Source organism: Cornus florida, unplaced genomic scaffold, assembly GCF_030987335.1.
Source record: "Cornus florida cultivar Cherokee Brave unplaced genomic scaffold, ASM3098733v1 CherokeeBrave_3.0.0_Hap2_Chr05, whole genome shotgun sequence".
Taxonomy (NCBI): Eukaryota; Viridiplantae; Streptophyta; class Magnoliopsida; order Cornales; family Cornaceae; genus Cornus; species Cornus florida.
Genome location: NW_026775575.1, coordinates 111,035,200 through 111,059,459, shown reverse-complemented (window position 1 = coordinate 111,059,459; position 24,260 = coordinate 111,035,200). Strand labels below are relative to the sequence as shown.

The 24,260-nt window shown below is 37.8% G+C and overlaps 1 protein-coding gene across 1 annotated transcript; it reads left to right on the top strand.

Moving 5' to 3' along the window:
• Positions 1–7,069: 7,069 nt before the first annotated feature.
• Positions 7,070–8,142, top strand: LOC132308571 (ethylene-responsive transcription factor 4). The gene has a single exon (XM_059806689.1). The coding sequence runs from the start codon at positions 7,154–7,156 to the stop codon at positions 7,787–7,789; it is 636 nt and encodes a 211-aa protein (XP_059662672.1). The 5' UTR covers positions 7,070–7,153; the 3' UTR covers positions 7,790–8,142.
• The last annotated feature ends 16,118 nt before the right edge of the window (positions 8,143–24,260 follow it).

Genomic DNA, 24,260 nt, shown 5'->3' with positions numbered 1-24,260 from the left:
AGCATCATAATTGTTTCTTTTTTTTTTTTTTCTCTCTCTCTCTCTCTCTCTCTCTTTTCATTTTTTCTACTTTCTCTTGTGCAAACTAGTTAGAGAGTAACTTATTTTAGAACAAGATAGTGATCAATAAATTGGTGGCTTAATAGTATTACGCTTCTACTTTTTCAATCAAGATTAAGGATTCGAGCCTCATGAAAGTATGTGTGTGAGAATATCTACAATTAAGTTTTTTTCTTTTTAGCTGGACAAACCAAGTAGGCCTAATATTATATAATTAAAGCACTAACGCCACATTTCATCTATTTTTCCTTCAACTAAAGCATATACATCAAATAGATCAATTTAATTTGACAAATATAAATGTATATTTATGGATGTCATTTATAATTATTTTCCAAATGTGGAAATATATATGTTGAGAATATTTTAATAAAAATCTTATGGTTTACTATATTTTATTAATGTGTTTTATTATACATTATTATATATATTATTAATGAGTTAATTATGTCATTATGCGACCAATGACCATTACAACTTAATCATTATATATATACGTGATCAAATATCATTTGTTGAAAGCTAGTATTATTTGATGTGTTTATGGGCAACGAGATGTTAACATGGTTACCCTGTTTTCCCTTTGATGTGCTTAAAGAGGACACTGTTTGCGAGCTCTTGAGTTGTATTTTTGGAGTCGTTACTACCCAGCACCCGCACGTGGGGAAAAAGTATCAACTTTAAAACAATGTTTAGCATGCCACTTTATCTCAAAAGCGAGTTTTCTTACTTCATGCTTCTTCATTTTTCTTATTAGAATCATGATATTGTTCTCTCTATCGTTGCATGCATAACTTGTGTGCCTTGTTGATTCAAGTTTTGATAAAAGTCTATGATTGTATTCATTCACTTCTCAATTAAATAGATGTTATATGTTTATTATTTATAATTGTAGATTCTTGTTCATTTCGAAAAATTTAGTCCCTTAATGTCTTTATGTTAAATACGAAATTATTTTGTATTGTGCTTCATAATATTAATATATATAGCAAGAATTCTTGTATTTATTTCATTATGTATGAATGGAGTTTTTTAAAATTCCCAATAATATATATATATATATATCCCTCAATTAGGACAATAAAGATCATGAAAATGGACTTAATTATGCTAGTGTAGCAATGGAAAAGTCATACAATTAGATAGTTTTGTTGCAATAGTTGAAATCTAAGTCCAATTAGTACACTAAAAAGAAATAAATATTCCTAACCCAAAGGGCACATATGAAAGTTTGTAACTCGTATAATTGACAACTTATGGAACCTATTGGATTTTTACTAATACGATCTCATATAAATCTTTATATCTATTTCAAAGTAAATCTCAATGGTATAAAAATGTAGTTCCTTTTCCATGAACTTACCAATTTGAAATTATCGTTACAATCCTACCGGCTGAAACTCGACTGCATAAAGTTAAAATCATTAGTGATCACCGGTCAGTTATACGGGGTGAATTCATTTCTATATCTTGTACATCCTGACCTTTACACAATGGGAACTGGCAATGCGTGAAATCGTTGCCTTAACTGTAATGAGGGAGATGCCAAAAGCTTGTGACTGTAGTAAAAGCGTAACATTGTAGCCATCATGGAATATGCAATTGGATCACCTCCTTTTCAGGATGAGCAAATGTTTGTTGGGTATTTTGTTTTGACAGTACTTCACACCCCAAAATAAGAGAGTTACATCTGAGTTAAACTTGAACTCGTTCCTAGACCTTGAACACGTTGCCCGTCATACTATGGAGCTGATCGTGCCTTAAGTTGTTACCTTAACTGCAAGGAGAATGATGCCAAAAGAAAGGCTAGTGACTGGAGAATAAGCATAACATTATAGCCATATACTAGAATGTGAGGTTGGATCACATCCTTTCATGGAGATGAAATGCTTGTTAGGTACTTTACTTTGACCTTCATACTCGAAGCAAAGGGAGTTACGTGTGAGTTAAACTTGAAATGGAATTTTTCTTTCATTTCTTGACAGTAAAGTAAGACCAAGCTCATAACTATTATTCTAGTTAGGTTATAACGAGTTGATATGATATCTTTTTTATGTTCCTAAACTCCCACTGAGTCGCAACATACGGCAGAAAAGGTTAATGCACCGTTAAATATTCAAATCGTAGCATGAGAATTATAAAAACAAATAAATGGTGGAATAATAAGACAAAATTTGAAGTAGATTTAAATTCCAAACTTTAATTGGATCCTATGTATACGTCACAATCCATATTTGGTTGATTCAATTTTGGATGGTTCAAAAAATCCACATTAAGCAAAAAATAGGCTCAAATTAAATAGACCTTAATCAAACCTCTTCCTTTTTTAATAAGGTAAATTACTCTTAGACCCTTTGTGGTTTGCACAATTCACTCTCAGATGCAACTTTTTATAAACTTACTTCGACACCACTTGTCAAAGTTAGGACTGCTAATGGCACTTATGAAAGTACAAAAATCCTTTGATTTTAATTATAAGTTGATGATGTAACCAAAAAGAAATATGATATATATATATATATATATATATATATATATATATATATATATATATATCCATCAACACAGAGGCAATGCACAATACTATCACCGTTATCTCTATCTCTTTCTCTCATAGTGGTAGTAATTTCCATCCCTTTTGCTAATGTATACCCGTGACCCATTCAACGTCTCTGTCACGATCCGCCCCACACCGTGTAGATATTGTCCACTTTGCACATTCTTCTCTTGGTGCTCGTGGTTTTCAAAATGTGTCTACGTGGTTATGGGGTGTCCATACATACAAATTTCAGCAATTTCACTTCCTAGGCGATGTGAAATGTCACAATCACAGCCTTTTGGGACTCAGCATCCTCACTAGCCTAATTCGTATGGACTTATGCACGCCTCCAACTTTTAATTGGGGATTGGTTCTAATACCATATGTCACAACCCAACTTGCACCATGTAAATATTGTCTGTTTTGCACACTTTCCTTTCAGTGCTCACAGTTTTCAAAACGCATCTACATGGTTAAGGGGTGTCCACACATAAATCTCAACAACTTTTTTTCTAGACGATGTAGGATGTCATAGTCTCCTTCATGGATTTCAAAGAAGAATCATTGTGATAAAAAATAAGATTGATTTCACGGACTCAATCAATTGAAGCTCAAAGTATGAATATATGCATGTCTATGTGATGTTCTTTGTCTTTTGTTATGTTGAAATCACCTCTGGAATATATGTATACATTTATATTTTCATAGGAAGATTCATGGTCCATGGACAACGTGGTTTAACTTGGGGTTTGTTTATGTGGTGTGTGTGAGAGAAAAAGAGAGATGAGTGAAGGAAGAAATATGAAAGAGATATTGGTGGTGGTAGAGGTTGCATGAGATATTTTGGTGAATGACTTATATATATATGTGTGTGTGTGTGTGTGTGTTTGTGTAAAGTGTGTGTTTTTCCCTAATTGAACTTCAATAGAAGCAAACAACGACTACTGTAATGTCACGGATTTTTTTTTGAAAATTTTAATATTGTTACTCTTCGTGCCTCGTTTTGCGTGCCATGGGGGCCTGAGGACCATTTAGGTCATTTTTTTGAGCCGAGAGTATTATAAATGCATTTTTAATTATTTTAAATCATTTAGAAGTGACATGATTAATTTTAGATTTTTTCAAAAGTCTGGACGATTTTTGGGCTCGAAAACTTCTCCCGGTTTTGCCATTTGCATTAAGGGGCGTTGTGGTCATTTCACACACATATATACATATATATGTAAATAGACATTGAGGAGATACTTTAGGGATTTGGATGGCATTGCAAAGGAAGGGTGAGGGCATGTTAGTAACTTGATAGTTTAGGAATGTTAGTAACTTCCCTAATGTTGACAAGTGGCAAGGCTAGGATCATATTTTTCTTTACAAAACAAGGCCAACCCTTGTCTTCCTCTCCATTTCAGCACTTTTCTTTCTTTCTTTATCATTTCTCATTCTTTCTCTATATCTACACATATATATGTCCTTACTTTAAATTTCATTTTGGGAGGTTTAAAATGGGATTTTGGTGAAGCCATAGAAGGAGAAGTTAGAGAGCATGGCAAGGGCTTCCATTTGAGACCAATATTGCAAGGGCTAAAGGAATTTTGAATTTGGGCTTGGCTAAGGGCTTGTTGGATTGCTCTATTGAGGTATGGATTTCTAATGCCTTAATTATTGAGTAATCTTCATTGATTTTTCATTTGCTTCATAGGGAATGCATGTTTTGTGAATAAGATGATAGTTGAAGATGATATGATGAAAGCATGTTAAGTGTAGTGATTAAATGTGCTTTATGTGGTAAGTGTGAAACATGATGTTTCCAAGTTGTGGGAATGTTAAATTCTAAATGCCAGCATGATTATAACAATGATGTGAAAACCATAATGTGTATGTTTATAGTTAAAGTGTGAGGAATGTTATACTTGTAGTTGATTTCCACAACATGCCATGTTTGAAATTAAATTATGTAAAATGTCATGCTTGTATCTATTGTATAGAGAATGACATGTTAATGCCATTACTATTGAAATAGAAGTCAATTTGATGAGATTGATGCATATGCATGACATGGCGGGAAAGGGAAAGGAAAAAAGGATATAAAATGAAAAATTTACAAAAAGAATCAGATTTCGCAAGTCCGGTGCTAATTTGACCTAGAAGGAGCGAGTGGTGGTTTAGGATGTGAAAAGTTGATTACTAGGCCCCAAATGCTTGCCGAATTTGAAAAAGGGATAGTTAATTAATCTCACCTCGGTAAAGTCGGTTAGCGATTTTTGGTACGAGTTTGGGTCGATAGAGACCAAGTTCGGGGGCGGTTGTGCATTGTATTGTATTTACATACACATTTATGATATATTGTATAAATGTCGTTGATGAGATTGACATTATGTTGTAAATGTGATAGAACCCCAATGTGTGATGTGTGGCTCAAGGGTGTCCAAAGTTGGCGCCTTAGGCATATTCTACCGAGTCTCTGTGTTTACCCCTTCAATTAACATTTTTCTGGTTATGATGATGATGTGGTTGATAACGAACCCTCACATGCATAGTTAGGATTGATGGCATCATTTTTTTTTTATTAATTTTGTAGTTAAGGTGTAATCTATGCAAATTCAATTGTAAAGCATTGTAATTGTGACCTTAAGGGTCTCAAACTTGTAATTTTCTTTTTTGGGACATGTAATTATCTATTTTGAACATTGCAACTTGTGAATGAAATGGAATGGATGGGAAGAAAATACAAACCTAGGGGCATTTATGTTTTTTCGTCTTATTTTATGCTTGTAAATTATTTTGGCTTATGAATGAATCTATGTATGTAAATGTTTTGGGACAAGTTTTAAGTTGTATAAATGTGTACATTAACATAATTATAAGGTACGATCAAACTAGAGCTCCCTTGAGAGCCCATATTCACATTCTGGGTTCAATCCGATCAATCGGATTTTTCCATACTTAAAATATTTTGAAAACCCTCCAAAATCTGTTCTTGGTCCGATCGATTGGATTTTCCTAGACATAGAAAATTTGAGATTGTCGAAATCTTCGAATTGACCAAACTTTAATCAATCATAACTTGGTCATTTCTAACCCAATTTAAGCCATTCTTTAGTCTATATTGATGCATTTTGAGCCACATTTTCATTGGCATAAACCTCATTTTATAAATTTAACTTGAAATGACTATTTTACCCCTCATGACCCTTGGGTTCCTATATGAACCCGAAGTCAGAGTTACCATTATTTAACTATCCATTATGGTTATAAATGACTAGTATGACTTCATTATAACTCCTAATGCATAGTAAGGTGAATAATAACCATTTTACCTTTGGGTGTCATTGGGTTCGGATAAAGACCCGATTTACGATTTGGACCTTCGGATTCGGGTCGTTATAACTACATAGTAGTTTTAAGTTGCAGAAGGAAAATTTTGGTATAATTAAAATATATGTAATAAATTTTTAATGAACATGATCTTTATGTGATTTTGACAAAACTAAAGGGAAGTTGACCGACCACTGTTTTAATCAAATCTTTAATCTAAAATTGTAAAGTGAAACCTTTGAGGGTTTGAAGGCATATATATTGGGTGCACTCGGTGTACCGTGCACCGGGCTCATCCGAGTCGTAAGTGTTATGCATGCGCAGGCGTGTGTTGTGCACGTACGACTTGAATGAGCTTGTTGCATAGTGTGTCCGAAACATCTAATACCTTTTCTGGTACGAAGGTAACTTGAACTTTTCTATATACAAGGGAGACACATAAATTCGTTAAAAAAGTTCCTAATTCAATAATAAAAATATTATGTTACTAATATTTCAGTTGTAGTTAAAATGAATGTTAGAATATGCCAACAAGTATTATTATTATTATTATTTTTTTGTACTGGACCTAAATTGGGTCCGAGACAAACATTGCATTTCATAATTCATATTAAAAAAATAAAACAAAATCGATAGAATAAATTTGGGATGAAAGCCAATCCATTTCAAACCCTGCTAACAACTTTCATCATCAAACATGCCTTGTATTCATTTCGTTATTTCAAAAGGCACAATGATTTTGTTGAGATGATTTTTCAAACTATAAACTCGTATTCCCTCTTATTTAAAGGAGTTTCGATACTCATACATCAAAATTACTTTGTTTTAAAAGTAGAGGACACGAGGGAATTTTGTCACAAAGGATGTCTCGGTAATTTTAGTTTTTTTTTTTTTTGGAAATTGTGTTTTAGTAATTTTTTTCTAAAAGCTTGTAATATTGACAAACTTCTGAGACTGCTATTATAATTTACTCAATTTTTTTTTTTTTTTTTTTTGGAGTGATGTGGAGAGTTTTGAGTGGCTTGTAAAATTTCTTTTGAATGCATCCCAAGCCCACGCGGAGGAGCCACATCCTCATTATTTTTTCACGCTCCTCCTAGAGCGTGGCCAAGGGACCCTACCCTACCACACCGCTCTATAAAACCCAAGCTTCGCCTCCTTCCCTCTTCATAACCTACCCTCTCCTTCTCCTCTCCTCTCCCTTCCTTCGCCAAATAGATACAAAAATACAACACATAAAATATGGCGCCGAGAGAAAAACAATCGCCGAACGCCGTTAATTGCGGTATCGGAGGAGTTAACAGCAAAGAGACGCGTTTTAGAGGCGTGAGGAAGAGGCCTTGGGGCCGATACGCCGCCGAGATCAGAGATCCCGGCAAGAAGAGCCGCGTCTGGCTGGGCACCTTCGACACGGCCGAGGAGGCAGCGCGTGCCTACGACGCGGCGGCGCGTGAGTTCCGCGGCGCCAAGGCAAAGACCAACTTCCCTGCCCCCGTGGAACTCACTGCCGTCAGCAACGCTCGGAGCCCTAGCCAGAGCAGCACCGTCGAGTCCTCCAGTTCTACGCCGCCGACCGCCGCAGCTCCGCTTCTGCAGCCGTCACTCGACCTCAACCTCGGCGTTCTTCCGACGGCGAGTCCCGTGCTCTTTCTCGACGCGATTTCGCGGTCTGATGTCATGAATAAGCATCTCAACATGTTCAGAATCAACCGATCGATTGCAGACTTACCTCACACAATCGCTGGCGGTGTCCAGAGCGACTCCGATTCCTCTTCCGTTGTTGATTTCAATTACTCCGACCGCAGTCCACCTAGAGCGCTCCTCAATATCAATCTCAACATTCCTGATCTCAACCTTCCTCCCCCGGAAGTCGTCTGATCTAGCCGGAAACTCCGTCGCCGCCGGAGGCTCTGATCTTTCATCGTCTGTTTACAGTTTTCGGACTCCATTCATCTTTTCTTTTTCTTTTTTGGTTTCAAAATATTAAAAAAAAAAAAAAAAAAGAGTAGGGAGAAAACTAGAGAGAGAAAACGCAGCCTGACATTGCATCGATGTGCTGTTATTTAGATATATATATATTTATGTAAATAGATAAACCAATGTCTCCTTTTTTGCAACTGAGGAATAAATGGTTTCTCAGATGTTGGTTAATGGAATCTAATCTATCACCGTTGATCGCTGTTTTTGTTTCTATAAAACAATTCAATAGAAGACAATGAATCATTTGTTTATGTTTTTCTTATTTTGTCAATTACAAGAATGAATCATTTGTTTGTGTTTATCTTATTTTATTATATAGTGTGTGTATATATATATATAACGTTTCGTCCGTCCGTCTTTACTCAACTGCCGACCAAACTCGAATACTTCGATGCGCATGATTATGAGGCGTATTTTAGCAGGCTTGAGGGGCCCACTTACTGTACGGACTGCGTGTGAGAAGTTGAAAGAGGCAGCGTTGATGATGAGAAGCAGCATGGGCTCCTGCCTCTGTCCTTAAGATTCTCACACAATACGCACGAATCATGATATGAGTCTTTTTGATCAAACGGCTGGTAAGAAAGGATCAGATGTGTCCTCCAAGAGGACGCGTGCAGAGTAAAATTTTGGGATTATATTATTTTTTTTATTGAGGGCGGCACCGACGGCGAAGCCGCTTGATTAAGTGACCGAATCACAAGGTGTTTGGGGAGTGGGGACCAGAGAGAGTAATTCCGTGTTGACGAGGTAGATGTCGGGATTCGAAATGTCGTCACGTGTAGCTCCACCGCCTAATTTTCGCCAACTTCCATTGTTGCCTAGTTATTTTACATTATTTACGCTTTTGACTTCATACGACCGTTTCTTTGTCTTGTAATTACTTGCAGCCCAAAATTAATTACACTAAAAAAAACATATTGATGATCAAACTAAAGTGCAGACAAGTCTAATAAACTCCACCTGAAGATGACAAAATTAATAACATGAGCAACTATTTTCAAAGTCAATTGTCTACTTAAAATCATTAAATCTTCCATTATTTTTGCTTCAAATAGGCTACAATTTTTGTGAATGGTTAATTTTTTTTTTTTTTTTTGTATTTGTGCCTAATAGCATAAAATAATTCTTTTTAATTAGTAGTATGGCATCTATTTTAATAATTGATTATTTTAAAGATTTAATTTATTTATCACTCAAGTTAGACGGGATCAAGTAAAAGAATGGTAGTGATTATAAATATTATCACGTAGATTGAAGACGATAAGATTGGACACTTAATACCTTATTTGCTTTATTAAGTATGGTGTGTATTGTTTGAAGTTCTAGCTGTTCAAAACCCATCAATATTATTTTCCCACCTAAACACACCCTTAGCTCCTTGGTTCAATAAAATGTATTATTCTTTTTGAGGATTTATATTCACCTGAATGGGCTCTCATTTAGTTCTCTTCCACATTTTTTTTCTGTCTTTTTACCAAACGCCATTGGCTTAATTTCCAAAATAAAAAGTCAACAAGATTAGTAAAAGTAGCAATAAAATACGTAGTATATGTTAAAAAAAAAACACCAAACCGAAGTGTGGAAATGAGAGAACTCACGAGGCTGAATAAAAATTTGGGGGCCCAGTCTACTATCTCTTTTTTCTTTCAATTTTATTTATTCTTGTGTGAGTGAGTGGGGTCCACGTATGAACGAGTCTTGGGAGGTGGAGGCGCGGCGGCCCGCTTTCGGTGGGACCCGGTCGTCATGGTCTGGAATCTATGGACAGGATTTTCACTCTCTCAATATATATCTGTATCTTTTTCTCTACTCTACTGTGAGATTCGACATACTTGCAATCAGAGGCTGCCACGACTCACATTTCACGTGGGGGCCGTACGGCGAGAGCTGACGACTTGACAGGTGGTAGGTGACGTGTCGTCCAAAGATAGAGACATTTAAGCCGGCGTGTCTGGCGTTTATTTGTTAGTAGGACCCGCGGGTGAGATAATGGACGCGTTTTATTGGTGCCACGTTTAGGTTATATTAAGGGGTGTGGCATTAAAAGCAAATAAAGGTGTCGTGTGTGTGGATTATTTTAGGGGTTGGGGCGGCTGCTTCCTGACACGCCTTTAAAACCGCAATTTGTTGCTTTGTCTGGTGACCGACTCCCTTCATATTCCGCATCCGGCGCACCGTAGCGGCTCATTTTTGGCGATGCCATTCAAATTTTCACATTATGTGTCTGCGCGTGTCGTTGAAAGGAAAAACATTTTTTCCCCAAAAAACCTACTGAAGGTTGAGGCATAATCTGGAGAAAAAAAAAACCATTGAAATGATTGAATAGTAGTAATCAGCGGTAAAAGAATAATTTTGTAATGATATTGATAAGAAAGGCTACCCATTGATGGTTGATTTTGTGTGAGACAATTGTTAAGATTGGGAATCTGGATGATCTTTTGTTTTTAGTGCGTTGTTTTTGATACTCAAGATCAATATTACTTTCTAAAATTTATAGCTTATAAAATCAAATAATATCTTATATAATTAAGAGTATATTACACTGACCTGATATAATAAGGTACTGACAAATTTTTTAAAATTACCATATTACCCATTGAAAAGACAACAATAGCCTTAAAGTTGTTTTCAATCTCTTCCAACCAATCTACCAATCTGTGCGCAATTACAGTGACGTGTATATATAATCCTTTATTTATATATATAATTTGTGTGCTTTTATCTTCTATCAAATCCTTAATTTGAGGAAGAAGAACCATCGCCAAAGTTGAAATCTTTGAGGAGGAGGAGAGACATAATATATATCTATATAAAGATAAAGATGGTGTGTGAATGAAATGTGAAAGTTAAAACCCATCACCAGCCTAACTTCACCTAATCAATTGTGAAATCTAATTTTGTCCTTACAAATTTAGTATGAGGTGGTGGTTGCCCCCTCATGGCATGTGCTCGTGAACAGACACAAAATAGGTTTCTACCAACAAGAGAGAGAAATTTCGTTTTGGGTAGTATTTGTGAATATATATATATATATATATAATCCCGTCCCATATTAGATGACCATCTTAAAATTTTTGATTCGCAATTTTTGTAAGTCAAAATTTCTGATTTCTAATATGGTACAGAGATAATATATAAAAAGAATATGACTAAAAATGATTTAAAATGACTTAAAAATAAAATGTAGTAGTGAGTCAAAGTTTTCGACGTGGACAACTAATATGGGATAGAGGGAGTATATATTAATATATATGTGATTTCCTGTTGAGGGAGGAGAGCAGAGGAGAGAGGTATGGTAGTGGCAACAATGGGTGGAGATGGCGTCAGTTGGGGAAGTTGATGGTGGGAGTAGGTGGAGAGAAGAGAAGCAAATGGTTATGAGCAAACCTAAAATGGGTTTCTACCCAGGAGAGAGAAGTTACGTTTTGGGTATGTAGGAGGGTCTTTTCTTAATATTAGTAAATAATAAATAAATTGTGATATGTAAACATAACTGTGAAGTATCTAGAAAAAGATGGAGAAGGAGGAGAAAATAGATTGGTTAGCGAGTACGTTGGTGGAGATAGGGAATAGCGCTATCAGGATCACTTTAATACTTTTTTTCTTGATACTCCGCCCTTAATACTTGTATTGAGGCTTCTATTTATAGCCTTAATATATCTTAGATATTTTACCCAGTAGTTCAGTATGAAATCATGGATACTGAGGTAGTCATGATGACCCTAGGACTCTAAGAGGTTATTTCCTCTTATCGATCCCTAGAACCTACTGGTTAGTTTTATCTATTACATTAAATGCAATTTGTCATTTTTTAATACCTGACAGTAGCCAAGTTGATTATGGCTATGTCAGAGCATTAAATGTAATGTGAAGCCTTCTGCTTTAAAGCGTGCATCCATCGTCTCACTAACTAGGTGTAACAAGGGTCATTTTGTCCCACATCGGAATCGGATGGGAAAGAGGTTGGGTATAAATGGGTAGGTATGCAGTCTTACCTAACATTTCGAGCTTTTGGATAAATGGGCAAGCGCCCACTCGTTACAGTTGGTATCAGAGCCAAACCCAGTCCTTGATTCGGTGCCACGCCAAGCGCCCGGCCCGGAAGGCGTCCGGGTGAGTCCACCCGGGTAGGCAGGGTGGCCCAACCGCAACGAAGGCGTTGCGAGTTTGGGTGGGGGGAGAATGTAACAAGGGTTATTTTGTCCCACATCGGAATCGGATGGGAAAAAGGTTGGGTATAAATGGGTGGGTATGCAGTCATACCTAACAGTTCGAACTTTTGGGTAAATGAGCAAGCGCCCACCTGTTACACTAGGCTAGTTTACAGAGCATGTTTTAGTTTCTCATCCACCAAACCAAATCCTTTTATAGATCCCTATGGGGAGAAGCTCCCAGAATCAAGAAGACCCTTATTAGTATCTGTTCGCGCGATTTTTGTTCCCTACGCTGGTCGATGGACTCTTCGCGGGCGTACCAGAGTAGTTGTACAAAATACCCAAAATATGTAATTGAACACCAGCCTATCCCTTTTTCCGATGGCTGACTCTCAGGCGATTGTGTGGGAGAGAGACTAATAAGAACTCCCAGTAAGGTTCTTTTATGCCTTGTTTGTAGCAAGGACTTTTTAGAGTGTCTAAAGAAATGCAACGGCTGATGAATGTTTGAATGGATGGAATGGCCGAGTGAAGACAGGCGGCAAGAACTTAATCGATCGCCGGCCGAACGTGATGGCGAGAACTTAATCAATCGCCATCAGCCAAACACAATGGCAAGAATTTAATCGATCGCCACTGAAACGTGATAGCAAGAATTTAATCAATTGCCATCAGCCAAGTAATGACAAGAATTTAATCAATTGTCACTACGATTCAATGGCAAGAATTTAATCAATTGCCATTGAATTGAAAACCTAACTAAAATTGCGTAATTAAAATTGGCATAATTGAAATTGAAAGAAAGTAAATGGCTGAATCGAAATAGTTGACAATGATCTAATCAATTGCCATTAAATTGAAATACATAAATTGATAAGAAAATGACATAGAGTCAATTGAAAACATTTTTAGTTGAAATGCATGTTTTGTGGTGGTGCTGGACGAATTGGAAATGGAATACAATACTTCTATGTATAGAAGTTCTATCTCAACTTATTTTCCTAATTAATTGCTAGAAAATCTCTTTGCTCCTTGATTTTCTTCACTTTATTACTCAAACTAAACCACGTTCCAGTAGTCTTTTGCGTCTCTTCTCTTCTTGCTTCAATAGAAACTCCTTGTTGAAAACTCTCCTTGATTTAGTCAAATGCAAGTTGTCGAATTGTTGCTGAAAAGTTGCTAAAGAAGTTGCTGGAAAGTTGCTAATTTTTAGCAACTTCTTTCCTTATACTTGGTCACCGTTTCTTCCCTTGAATTGCCCAAAAGCCATTTATCGCTTTTATATTCATGACGCGGCTGCCTTTTGTATTTTTTCCTTGTTCCATCCAACTAGAATTCCTATAAAATAGGAATTCAGTTGTCTGATTTCCTTAAAACTTTAGTCTTTCCTTTCCTGTTGATAACCCAACTTGAATAAAGTCAAATGTTTGTTACTATATTTTAGCAACTGCCTTGTTAATGAAGTGGCTGAGTAACTTTCTCCAATACTTGCTCCTGATATTTCTTAACTGGCTGATTCCCTTGACGCCATGTTAAAAATACTTATCAGCTTTTCATTGGTCCACGTCATCGCTGAGATGGCTACCAAGTTTTGGTGCCAACAGTATCTCGAGTTGGTTGTTTATGATTTGCTTTTCATAATACCGCATGATGTGGTATTTTGGTTGCCGAGGAGTCTTGAAGTTCTTTGTATAGTGTCGATGTTTGTTTAACTTTGATGACGGCGTCATTTAAAGCTTCTTAAATAAAAACCATTCGAGACTTTTTAATGACCAAGCGCAGTGCTAGGATTCGATTGCTCGTTGGTGAGAACTATTCGAGGCTTTTGAATGACCCAGCGAAACGCTAGTTTAATTGCTCGTTGGTGAGAACCATTCGAGGCTTTTAAATGACCCAGCACAATGTTATGATTTGATGCTCGTTGGTGAGAATCATTCAAGGCCTTTTAAGATTTTGATTGTTCATTGGGGAGAACCATTCGAGGCTTTTAAATGACCCAGTGCAATGCTAGGGTTTGCTCGCTCGCTAGTGAGAACCATTTAAGGCTTTGAGTGACCTAGTGCAGCGCTAGGGTTTGTTTGTGTAACAGCTAGACCTTTTAAGTCTTTTTGTGAATATAAAATAGTTTCAAGGAATGCTTTAAAACAGAATTCCTAGTATTCTACACGTGGCTTGGTTTAGTTGTGAGCCAATCCTACAAGGTATTTTATATATATATATATATATCTATTAATGCATATGTGATTTGCTGTTAAGACTTAAGAATGAAAGGAGAGGAGAGAGAGGTGATATGGTGGTGGTGGCAACTGTGGGTGGAGATGGCAGTGGATGGAGTAGGCGCTGATAAGAGGAAGTGGAGAGGGGAAAGAATGTAAGAAAAAAGAGGAGAGCGAATAAGTAACTTTTTAGGATATTTTGTGTTATAAAATTAATTACAAATAAGCGTATAATGGACTTTTTGTAATCACATTTAACATCTATTAGTCCACTAGCGGCTTCAGTAGAGGTGAGAGTAATAAACAATAAAAGGTCTATGTGAGTGTAATTTGACAAAATCTCGAGGGAGGTTAGTGTAATTTACCCTCTAATTAATTAGGGTAAATTGCACTGACACCCATGAGGTTTCAGTCAACGCCACTCAGTGGTTGGTCAACACACATTTTTATTTTGACACTTCTTAAGATTTCAAAACTGAGTAATGATAGGCAACGAGAAAGAAAAAAGCGAAAACTCTCCGAATCTGATTTGGCTAAGCCACGAAAAAAAAAAAAAAAAAAAAGAAAAAGAAAAAGAAAAAGAAAAGAACAAAAAAACATGGCACTTTCTCTTTCCCATCACAAACACAAGACTAAAAACTCTCCAAAATTGAATATATACAACACTTCTCCTCAAAACCCCTACTTTTTCTTTAAAAGACAAATACATTTTTGTAGAACTTTAATAGAATAAATAAATTATACATTAAAAATTCCTTAATATAAAATTTAAAACAATAAATATTTGGTTATATAATCCCTGAGCATAGCATCGTTGGCAAAGATCCGGGAGGTAAGTCCTTGAGGTCTTGCTATCGAATCGCACTCCTGACTTGAATGGTGCGTATGTTGTGTGGGGCTGATACATGTGCTCTAAGGGAAAAAAAATTGGTTATATAAATTTTAAAACAATAAATATTTGGTTTATACAGAGTATAGATAATACTGTATTTGTATAGTTTTATGAATTTTTACTTTATCAATTTAAATTTATGGAACACTAATTTCCTGTTTGTAATTATTTTCTTTTGCTCTCTCAATCCAATTTTGGAGAGTTTTTTATTTCGTGTTTGTGAGAGAAAAGAGAAAGTACATTTTTTTTTTTTTTCATTTATATGTAAGAGAAGAATCTTTCTTTTTTAATTCCGACGTGGCTTAGCCAAATCAGATTCAAAGAGTTTTTGCGTTTTCTCTTTCGCGTTGCTTATCATTTGTAAATCTATATTGACCTTGCCTCGTAGTTAGTTGAATCCCAGATAAAAAAATAACTTTACTAATCCAATTTATATAAACAGAAACTCTGAATAAGGCATCTCCAAAGGGTAATAGGGGCTTCTCTAAATAAGGCATCTCGTTGGGTTTCCCAAAGGAAGACTTAGACAACGAGGCTTCCCTGGACGGGGCATACCTGGACGGGGCATATGAAAATCTTGGAGTGTGGAAACGTGAGTTTGCTGGTTGACTGCCACCACCGAGGATAGGGCTAACGATGTCATCCCCGGCGGTGACTATAATAAATTGGTAAGATTGTTACCAGTAATCGAGAGGCTCTGATACCATGTTTAAAATAAAGAGAGAGTATAGAACTCTGTATTGTATTGATGCGTATAAGATATAAACCATATATGGTAAACCTAAACCTTATATGATAAACCTATACATGGTAACAATATATTATAGAATATATTCTAACAATATATGGTAACAATATATTCTATAATATATTCTAACATTATGTAACACCCCCACATTTTCCACGCATAAGTTGATCAGGCTTATACACGAAAAACGAGGGATATCAAAAACAATTGGCAATATACAAGCATGGAATACAAAATGATGATAATAAAAGAATTTAGACCGGAAAGGAACACTAAATAATACAACATCCATCCATCCTTTATTTAATACAGTACTTCATTACAACTTGGAAATCCTACGTCAGGGATCCCTAAATATAACCCTGAGAGTTCAACGTCAAAAGTAAATAAAAACTGAAACTGAAATACTACATAAAACTTCTACCCTGCACTGGATCGTAGGAGTAGATGAGTTCGGATGATGGTCCCACACTGCTAACCTCAGCCTTGAAACGGATACTGACCGTATCCTGAAATAACAACAATGGTGGGTCAACCCCACGAGCAAGTCCTCTCTACTATGACCCAAATCAGAGAATCAAATAAATTAATCATTATGAATCGGATGAGTACTATATCTGTATACATCCTACGGGAACTATCCGATGTATAACATGACCTCAACCAGAATAGACGGTGATCACTTAGACTCACACTAGGTGGTCAAGTGTCGCCTTTCCCTACCCGGGAAATCAGCTATTATACATGGTGTACGGTACTGACAACGCAGACTATAACGAACTACACAGTGATAACACCTCGCAAAGTACTGATGAATATACTGAGCATATAAATTAGGCAACACATGCCAACAATATTAATAAATGTACCGAGAATGTCAATTTAGGCAACACATGCCAATAATATTAATAAATATACCGACTATGTCAATTAGGCAACACATGCCAATAATATTAAACCACATACCCCGACAGCCACACATCTGTCTATCGCAACGAATGCATAAGGTATAAATGAGTCTAAACTTATTAGCCAGCTCATATGGTTCTATATGGCAACACATCCATATAATATAAATGCGACATAATTAAACAGTCCATTTATTTCCTGAAATGCACACAGCATAATAATCATGGTTTATATATCAATTAACAGTATAAACATCCTATAAGATATCATGGATAATTTATCTGACTAAAACCATGGCCTTATTTAATTTAACAGTAATGTTTGATACCATTAAATACGATAATAACACTATTTATATTTAACAATGTCGTTAAATAAATCACATTAGTATCCGTACTGCGAACGAGCCAATAAATGCTTAGAAAAGATTAATCGGCCATAAAAATAAGTAACGGGTGTTAAAATAATAATTTCGTGGCCCGTTAAACCCGTAATTACCAACACAGTACCTAAAAATCCAAGTTTAAGGTTCTGGAATTTACAAAACAGGCCCTAGGGGTATTCTGGTAATTTCCAGCAGCTGTAGGGACCCCACACGCGCCCTCACGCGCCTCCCAGAGCCTCCCCACGCGCAGCCCAACCTTCCCCACTCTCCCACGCGCCTCCACGCGCGTCTGGCATCAGCCACGCGCTCCCACGCGCGCGCACGCGCTGCCACGCGCGCACTAAGGGTGCCTTGCTGACGTGTCACTTCCTGGTTGGTTGGCTGCATCCGGATTCCGTACTCGCGTCACACCGGATCATCTCACCCTATCTTCCCTCCATCCAACGCCCACAGATCCGGGTGTACCGCGGTATCATGGACCGCGATGCACCGGATCAATCAGACTCCACTAATGGCCAGGATGCGCGCGTACACCCTCCTATGGTGTGCCGCGTCGCACCGGATCACTCCGGTCGTCTCCCCCACTGCCGGCGACCGGAAAACTCGCCGGAAGGTCGCCGGAAATTGCAGAAAATGCCCGGAAAAATCTAGAAAATTCTAGAAAAATCCCTAAAGTCTTATTTAATTATTTTTAGCCATTATTAATTTCATAGGACATTAAATAAATATATACCATCCTATATAATTAAAATTCCATTAATTTAATAAAATAAAATTAATAATTTATTAACCTCCAAACCTTGGCTCTATGCATAAAAATAAGCTAAACAATTAATTTATTAATTCAAAGGGGAAAAGTAGATAATAACTTGCCTTTTTGGATTTAAAATAAATCCGCCGGTCTGCGCGTAGTCGGGTAAAATTGCCTACACCGGTCCAAGCTTCTTTCTCTTTCTCTTTTCCTTTCACTCTTATAAAATAGCTCTCTAGAATTTATACTTTGCTTCTAACTCCCTTTTATTTTTTTCTAAGGCAAGCTAGTTAATTTATACACAAAATATATAATATAAATATTACAAATATCTAATTTATAATAACTTCTCACCCATTTCTCATATTCCTACCTATATGGCTTTAAGACAATGCTATCTTTAATCAAGATATTTGATCCACCATTCTACCATAGTAAATGAAATTCTATCCTAGTATTTAATTTTCCATCATTACATTGATTTATTATAACTATTATTATTATTATTACTAATATTATTATTAATAAACTTTTATTATTATATGATTATTATATTATTATTTTTTTATTATTATTATTAAACTAATATAATTATTATTATTACAAAAGAATACATTATAACATCATAATACTATATAACACAAATATAATACTTTAATTAGCTAATAATGATTAATATAAGCATAACCAACAAATAAAATTATTATTAATAATACATGCATAATTAAATGAATAAATTTACTATTTTAACATACACAATTACTTTACATGCACAATTAAATGAACATAATATAATAATGTAGTATGCACAAATAAATAAAATTAATTAACCTAACACAAAATTAATTTAAATACATTCTTTAAAATTACGGGGTATTACATTCTCCCCCCCTAATAAAGGAATTTCGTCCCCGAAATTCACTACATACCTGTAGTAAAAAGTTCTGGATACTTGGCACGGATAATATCTTCCCGTTCCCAAGTAGACTCTGTAGCATTATGATGACTCCACTGTACACGTACTAATGGAATAGTCTTCGTGCGCAGTATCTGATTCCTACGATCGAGAATACAGTAAGGTTGTTCCAAATAGGTTGCATCGGGTTGCAACTCAATCTCACCCACATCAATGTGTTGGTATCGATCTTCATCCCGTAGAAATTTTCGCAGCATAGATACATGAAAAACATTATGTACCCTATGAAGATTATCTGGTAGAGCCAGACGATAAGCTACTGCCCCAATCCGATCTGTAATCATAAAAGGACCCACAAAACGAGGCGATAACTTACCCTTTGACCCAAACCGCATTACTCCCTTCATGGGAGAAACCTTAAGCAAAACCTGATCACCAACCTTAAACTCCAAAGCACGAGTTCGACGGTCAGCATAACTTTTCTGTCTGCTTTGAGCTGTACGCATCCGATCCCTAATGATAGCGATCTTTTCTGACGTGTCCTTAATAAATTCAGGACCCAGAAAGTTGTTCTCACCAACTCCAAGCCAACAGACAGGAGACCTACACGGTCTGCCGTACAAAGCCTCAAATGGTGCCATACCAATAGTTTTCTGATAACTATTGTTATAAGCAAACTCTGAAAGCGGCAAATATTCCTCCCAATTGCCCTTAAAATCAAGAACACATGCCCGCAACATGTCTTCTAAAATCTGATTAACTCGCTCAGTCTGTCCATCTGTTTGAGGATGATAAGCAGTGCTAAGATATAGTTCTGTACCCAAAGCCTGCTGAAAGCTCCTCCAAAATCCTGATACAAACTTCGGATCTCTATCTGATACGATGGACAATGGTACACCATGAAGTTTCACCATTTCTGCAATATACAGCTTAGCATACTGTTCTGACGTAAAGTTTGACCGAACAGGCAGAAAGTGAGCGGACTTGGTCAATCTATCAACAATGACCCAAATAGAGTTGTGATTATGCTGTGAAGTAGGTAATCCCTCTATAAAGTCCATGGAAATACTCTCCCATTTCCACTCTGGTATGGGAAGTGGCTGTAACGATCCTGGCGGTCTCTGATGATCAATCTTAATCATCTGACAGGTGCTACATTTAGAGACAAAGATAGCTATATCTCTTTTCATGCCGGCCCACCAAAACTGGCGTTTCATGTCCTGATACATCTTGTCTCCCCCTGGATGTACAGAGAACTGAGAAGTGTGTGTCTCTCTCATCACAACATTTCTCAAATTATCAGCTGAAGGCACAATTAAACGTCCCTTGTACCTCAATCCTCCATCAGTCCCTATAGAATAAAAAGGAACATCTCCGGAGGCTAACTCCGAAACCCGATCAATACACTGTTGATCTGAGAGTTGCGCTTGAATGACCTGATGAATGATAGAAGGAGTTACTACCACACATGCCATAAAAGCGTCTGCTAACTCATCAACAGTCTTCAAAGCATCCCACTCTGTTGTAAACAAAGCTGAAAGGCTGACATAGGGTCGGCGGCTGAGTGCGTCTGCTACAACATTCGCCTTCCCTGGATGATACTGAATAGAGAAATGATAGTCTTTCACGAACTCCAACCATCTGCGCTGTCTCATATTCAGTTCCCTCTGTGTGAACAAATACTGTAGACTCTTATGATCGCTAAACAATCGAAAAGTCTCCCCCAAAAGATAATGTCTCCAAATACGCAAGGCAAAAACCACTGCGGCGAGCTCTAGGTCGTGAGTCGGGTAATTAAGCTCATGAGGCTTAAGCTTCCTAGACCCATAAGAAACTGGTCGCTCTTCTTGCATCAACACACAACCCAAACCCTTCAGAGAAGCGTCGGTAAATACTAAATACTCGATTCCACTCTGAGGTGTGGCTAAGACAGGTGCAGAAGTTAACTTACTCTTCAATTCAGCAAAAGCAGTCTGACAAGAATCATCCCATACAAATGGTACATTCTTCTTAGTTAGATGAGTAAGTGGACCCGCAATTTTGGAAAATCCCTGGATGAACCGGCGATAATACCCCGCTAATCCCAGAAAACTGCGAATCTCTGTCGGTGAGGTAGGCTGTCCCCACTCCATAACGGCCGCAACCTTGGCTGGATCTACTGCTAACCCTTCTTCTGACACTACATGTCCCAGAAATTTGACCTCTTTCTGCCAAAATTCACACTTCTCAAACTTCGCAAACAACTGATGTTCTCGAAGTGTCTGCAATACTGTGCGTAAATGTCTGGCATGGTCCTTCTCCGACTTGGAGTAAACCAGAATATCATCAATGAAAACAATGACAAACTGATCTAAGTATTCTCTGAATACTCTATTCATCAAGTCCATAAAGACAGCTGGAGCGTTCGTTAAACCGAAAGGCATAACACGAAACTCATAAGATCCGTACCTCGTGAGAAATGCTGTCTTTGGAACATCTTGTTCTCTGACTCGTAGCTGATGATAACCAGACCTCAAATCGATCTTTGAGAAGTAAGTAGCTCCCTTCAACTGATCAAACAGGTCATCAATTCTGGGCAACGGGTACTTGTTGCGAATAGTGACCTTGTTCAGTTCTCTGTAATCAATACAAAGACGAAGAGATCCATCCTTCTTCTTGACAAACAGTACTGGTGCTCCCCATGGTGAAGTACTCCTGCGAATAAATCCCTGGCTGAGCAACTGTTGAATTTGATCTTTCAACTCTCGCATCTCCACTGGTGCCATTCTGTACGGCGCCTTAGCAATAGGCGTAGTGCCTGGAGCTAAATCAATAACGAAATCTATCTCTCGACTCGGTGGCAAGCCTGGAATTTCCTGGAATACATCCTGGAATTCCTGTACTACCGGGATGCTGTCAAGAGATACCGCAGTCGCTTCCTGTGAGTCCTCCTCAAGAACGAATAAATAAGTGCTAGGCCCTCTATCAGGTTGTGGTACAACGAGAAGATACATCTCCTGTCCTGGTATAGAAAATACAATAGACTTTTCGTAACAGTTAACCTGAGCATGGTACTGAGATAACCAGTCCATCCCAAGTATAACATCATACGAATGCACATCTAACACTAACAAATTTGCAAGAAATCGAAGCCGGCCCATATCTATAAGGATATCACCGCTATACTCTCGTAAAATTGCGCCAACTCCCAATGGTGTATAAATATTAAGAGGTTGGTCACATAACTGAGTCGTCATACCAGATAAGATAACAAAAGATCTAGACATAAAAGAATGTGATGCACCAGTGTCAAACAGTATACGAGCAGTTCTACCATGTATAGAAAACATACCCTCAATAGCCTGAGGAGCCTGCGCATTATGTGGCATGAAGTTATAAACTCTGCCATGATGCAACTGCTGTGGAGGTTGTCCCGGAGGAAATGGTGGTGCTGGAAGTGCCGGAAAATTCTGAACTTGCCCACGTGGCATCGGTGGGGCCGGTAGAGGTAACGGCTGATTAGGTCTCGGCTGCCCATACTGTCCCTGCTTAGCTTTGGGACACATCTTGGCCGGATGCCCAATCTCTCTACAGTGATAACAACGTCCCGTAAAAGGACCTGCCTGCCTTCTCTGTTGATTTCCCGACCACTGTTCCTGTCCGGTCTGAGGTATCCCACCTTGTCTACCCTGATTAGGGACTCCATCCCTCTGCACATCTAGGTTTCCTTTGTTTTTCTTCCAAGGTTGATGTCCTTGAAATCTGCCCCGATCATTGGACCTGGTACCACTGCTGCTTCCTTTCTCCACTGTCTGGTAGTCTCGGTTAGTCCGCTTATCTCCCTTGGACTTCCGGTAATCACTCCTCATCTGGCAGTGCTGTAAGGCGGCATTAACCACCTGGATATAAGTAGTATATGCTGGACTACCTAAGATCACCACTTTAATCGGCCATATTAACCCCTTCACAAAGCGGTCTCTCTTCTTTTCTTCCGTATTGACCTCCTCTGGTGCAAATAATGACAAATTTATGAACTTCTGTTCATACTCAGCCACAGTCATATCTTCCTGTTGCAGATCCAGAAATTCGGTCTTCATCGCTGATCTTACTGACATAGGAAAATACTTGTCGTCAAAGCGAGTCTGAAATTCAGCATACGTCAATCTGGTCCTGTCTTCGACAGTAGTAACAGACTCCCACCACTGCAATGCATTGCCTATCAGCATAAACGTAGCCAGCATCTGTTTCTGCACTTCGGTACAGATTACCATCCGAAGATGACGCTCGCTCTCCTGTTTCCACTGATATGCTAACAAGACATCTGTGGACCCCGCAAATGTCGGTGGATTTCCCCGGATGAACGAGTGACGAACTTTGTCCCATGACATTGGCTGTGCCACTGGTTCAGGAACAGGTACTATCGGAGGAGGTTGCTGGTTTCGTAGAGCAGATGCTACTCCTGCTGCCACCGCTCGTGCAATGATATCAGCAACTTGAGGAGAAAATTCCTGATTCTCATTTTGAGTTGGGGAAATACTGCGATGACGGTTCGCATTCCTTGTCCCACGCCGAGACATCCTTCTATTAAATTCAGAAAGAATCTAACGTCAGTACATTATCATGGACCGACTAAAAGAATACAAAGAACCCTAATACTTAGGCTCTAATTATCAGAATACACAACGCGGAAGTATAGTAATCACAGATCCCTAAGACACTCGAACCTGGAATGCTCTGATACCAACTGTAACACCCCCACATTTTCCACGCATAAGTTGATCAGGCTTATACACGAAAAACGAGGGATATCAAAAACAATTGGCAATATACAAGCATGGAATACAAAATGATGATAATAAAAGAATTTAGACCGGAAAGGAACACTAAATAATACAACATCCATCCATCCTTTATTTAATACAGTACTTCATTACAACTTGGAAATCCTACGTCAGGGATCCCTAAATATAACCCTGAGAGTTCAACGTCAAAAGTAAATAAAAACTGAAACTGAAATACTACATAAAACTTCTACCCTGCACTGGATCGTAGGAGTAGATGAGTTCGGATGATGGTCCCACACTGCTAACCTCAGCCTTGAAACGGATACTGACCGTATCCTGAAATAACAACAATGGTGGGTCAACCCCACGAGCAAGTCCTCTCTACTATGACCCAAATCAGAGAATCAAATAAATTAATCATTATGAATCGGATGAGTACTATATCTGTATACATCCTACGGGAACTATCCGATGTATAACATGACCTCAACCAGAATAGACGGTGATCACTTAGACTCACACTAGGTGGTCAAGTGTCGCCTTTCCCTACCCGGGAAATCAGCTATTATACATGGTGTACGGTACTGACAACGCAGACTATAACGAACTACACAGTGATAACACCTCGCAAAGTA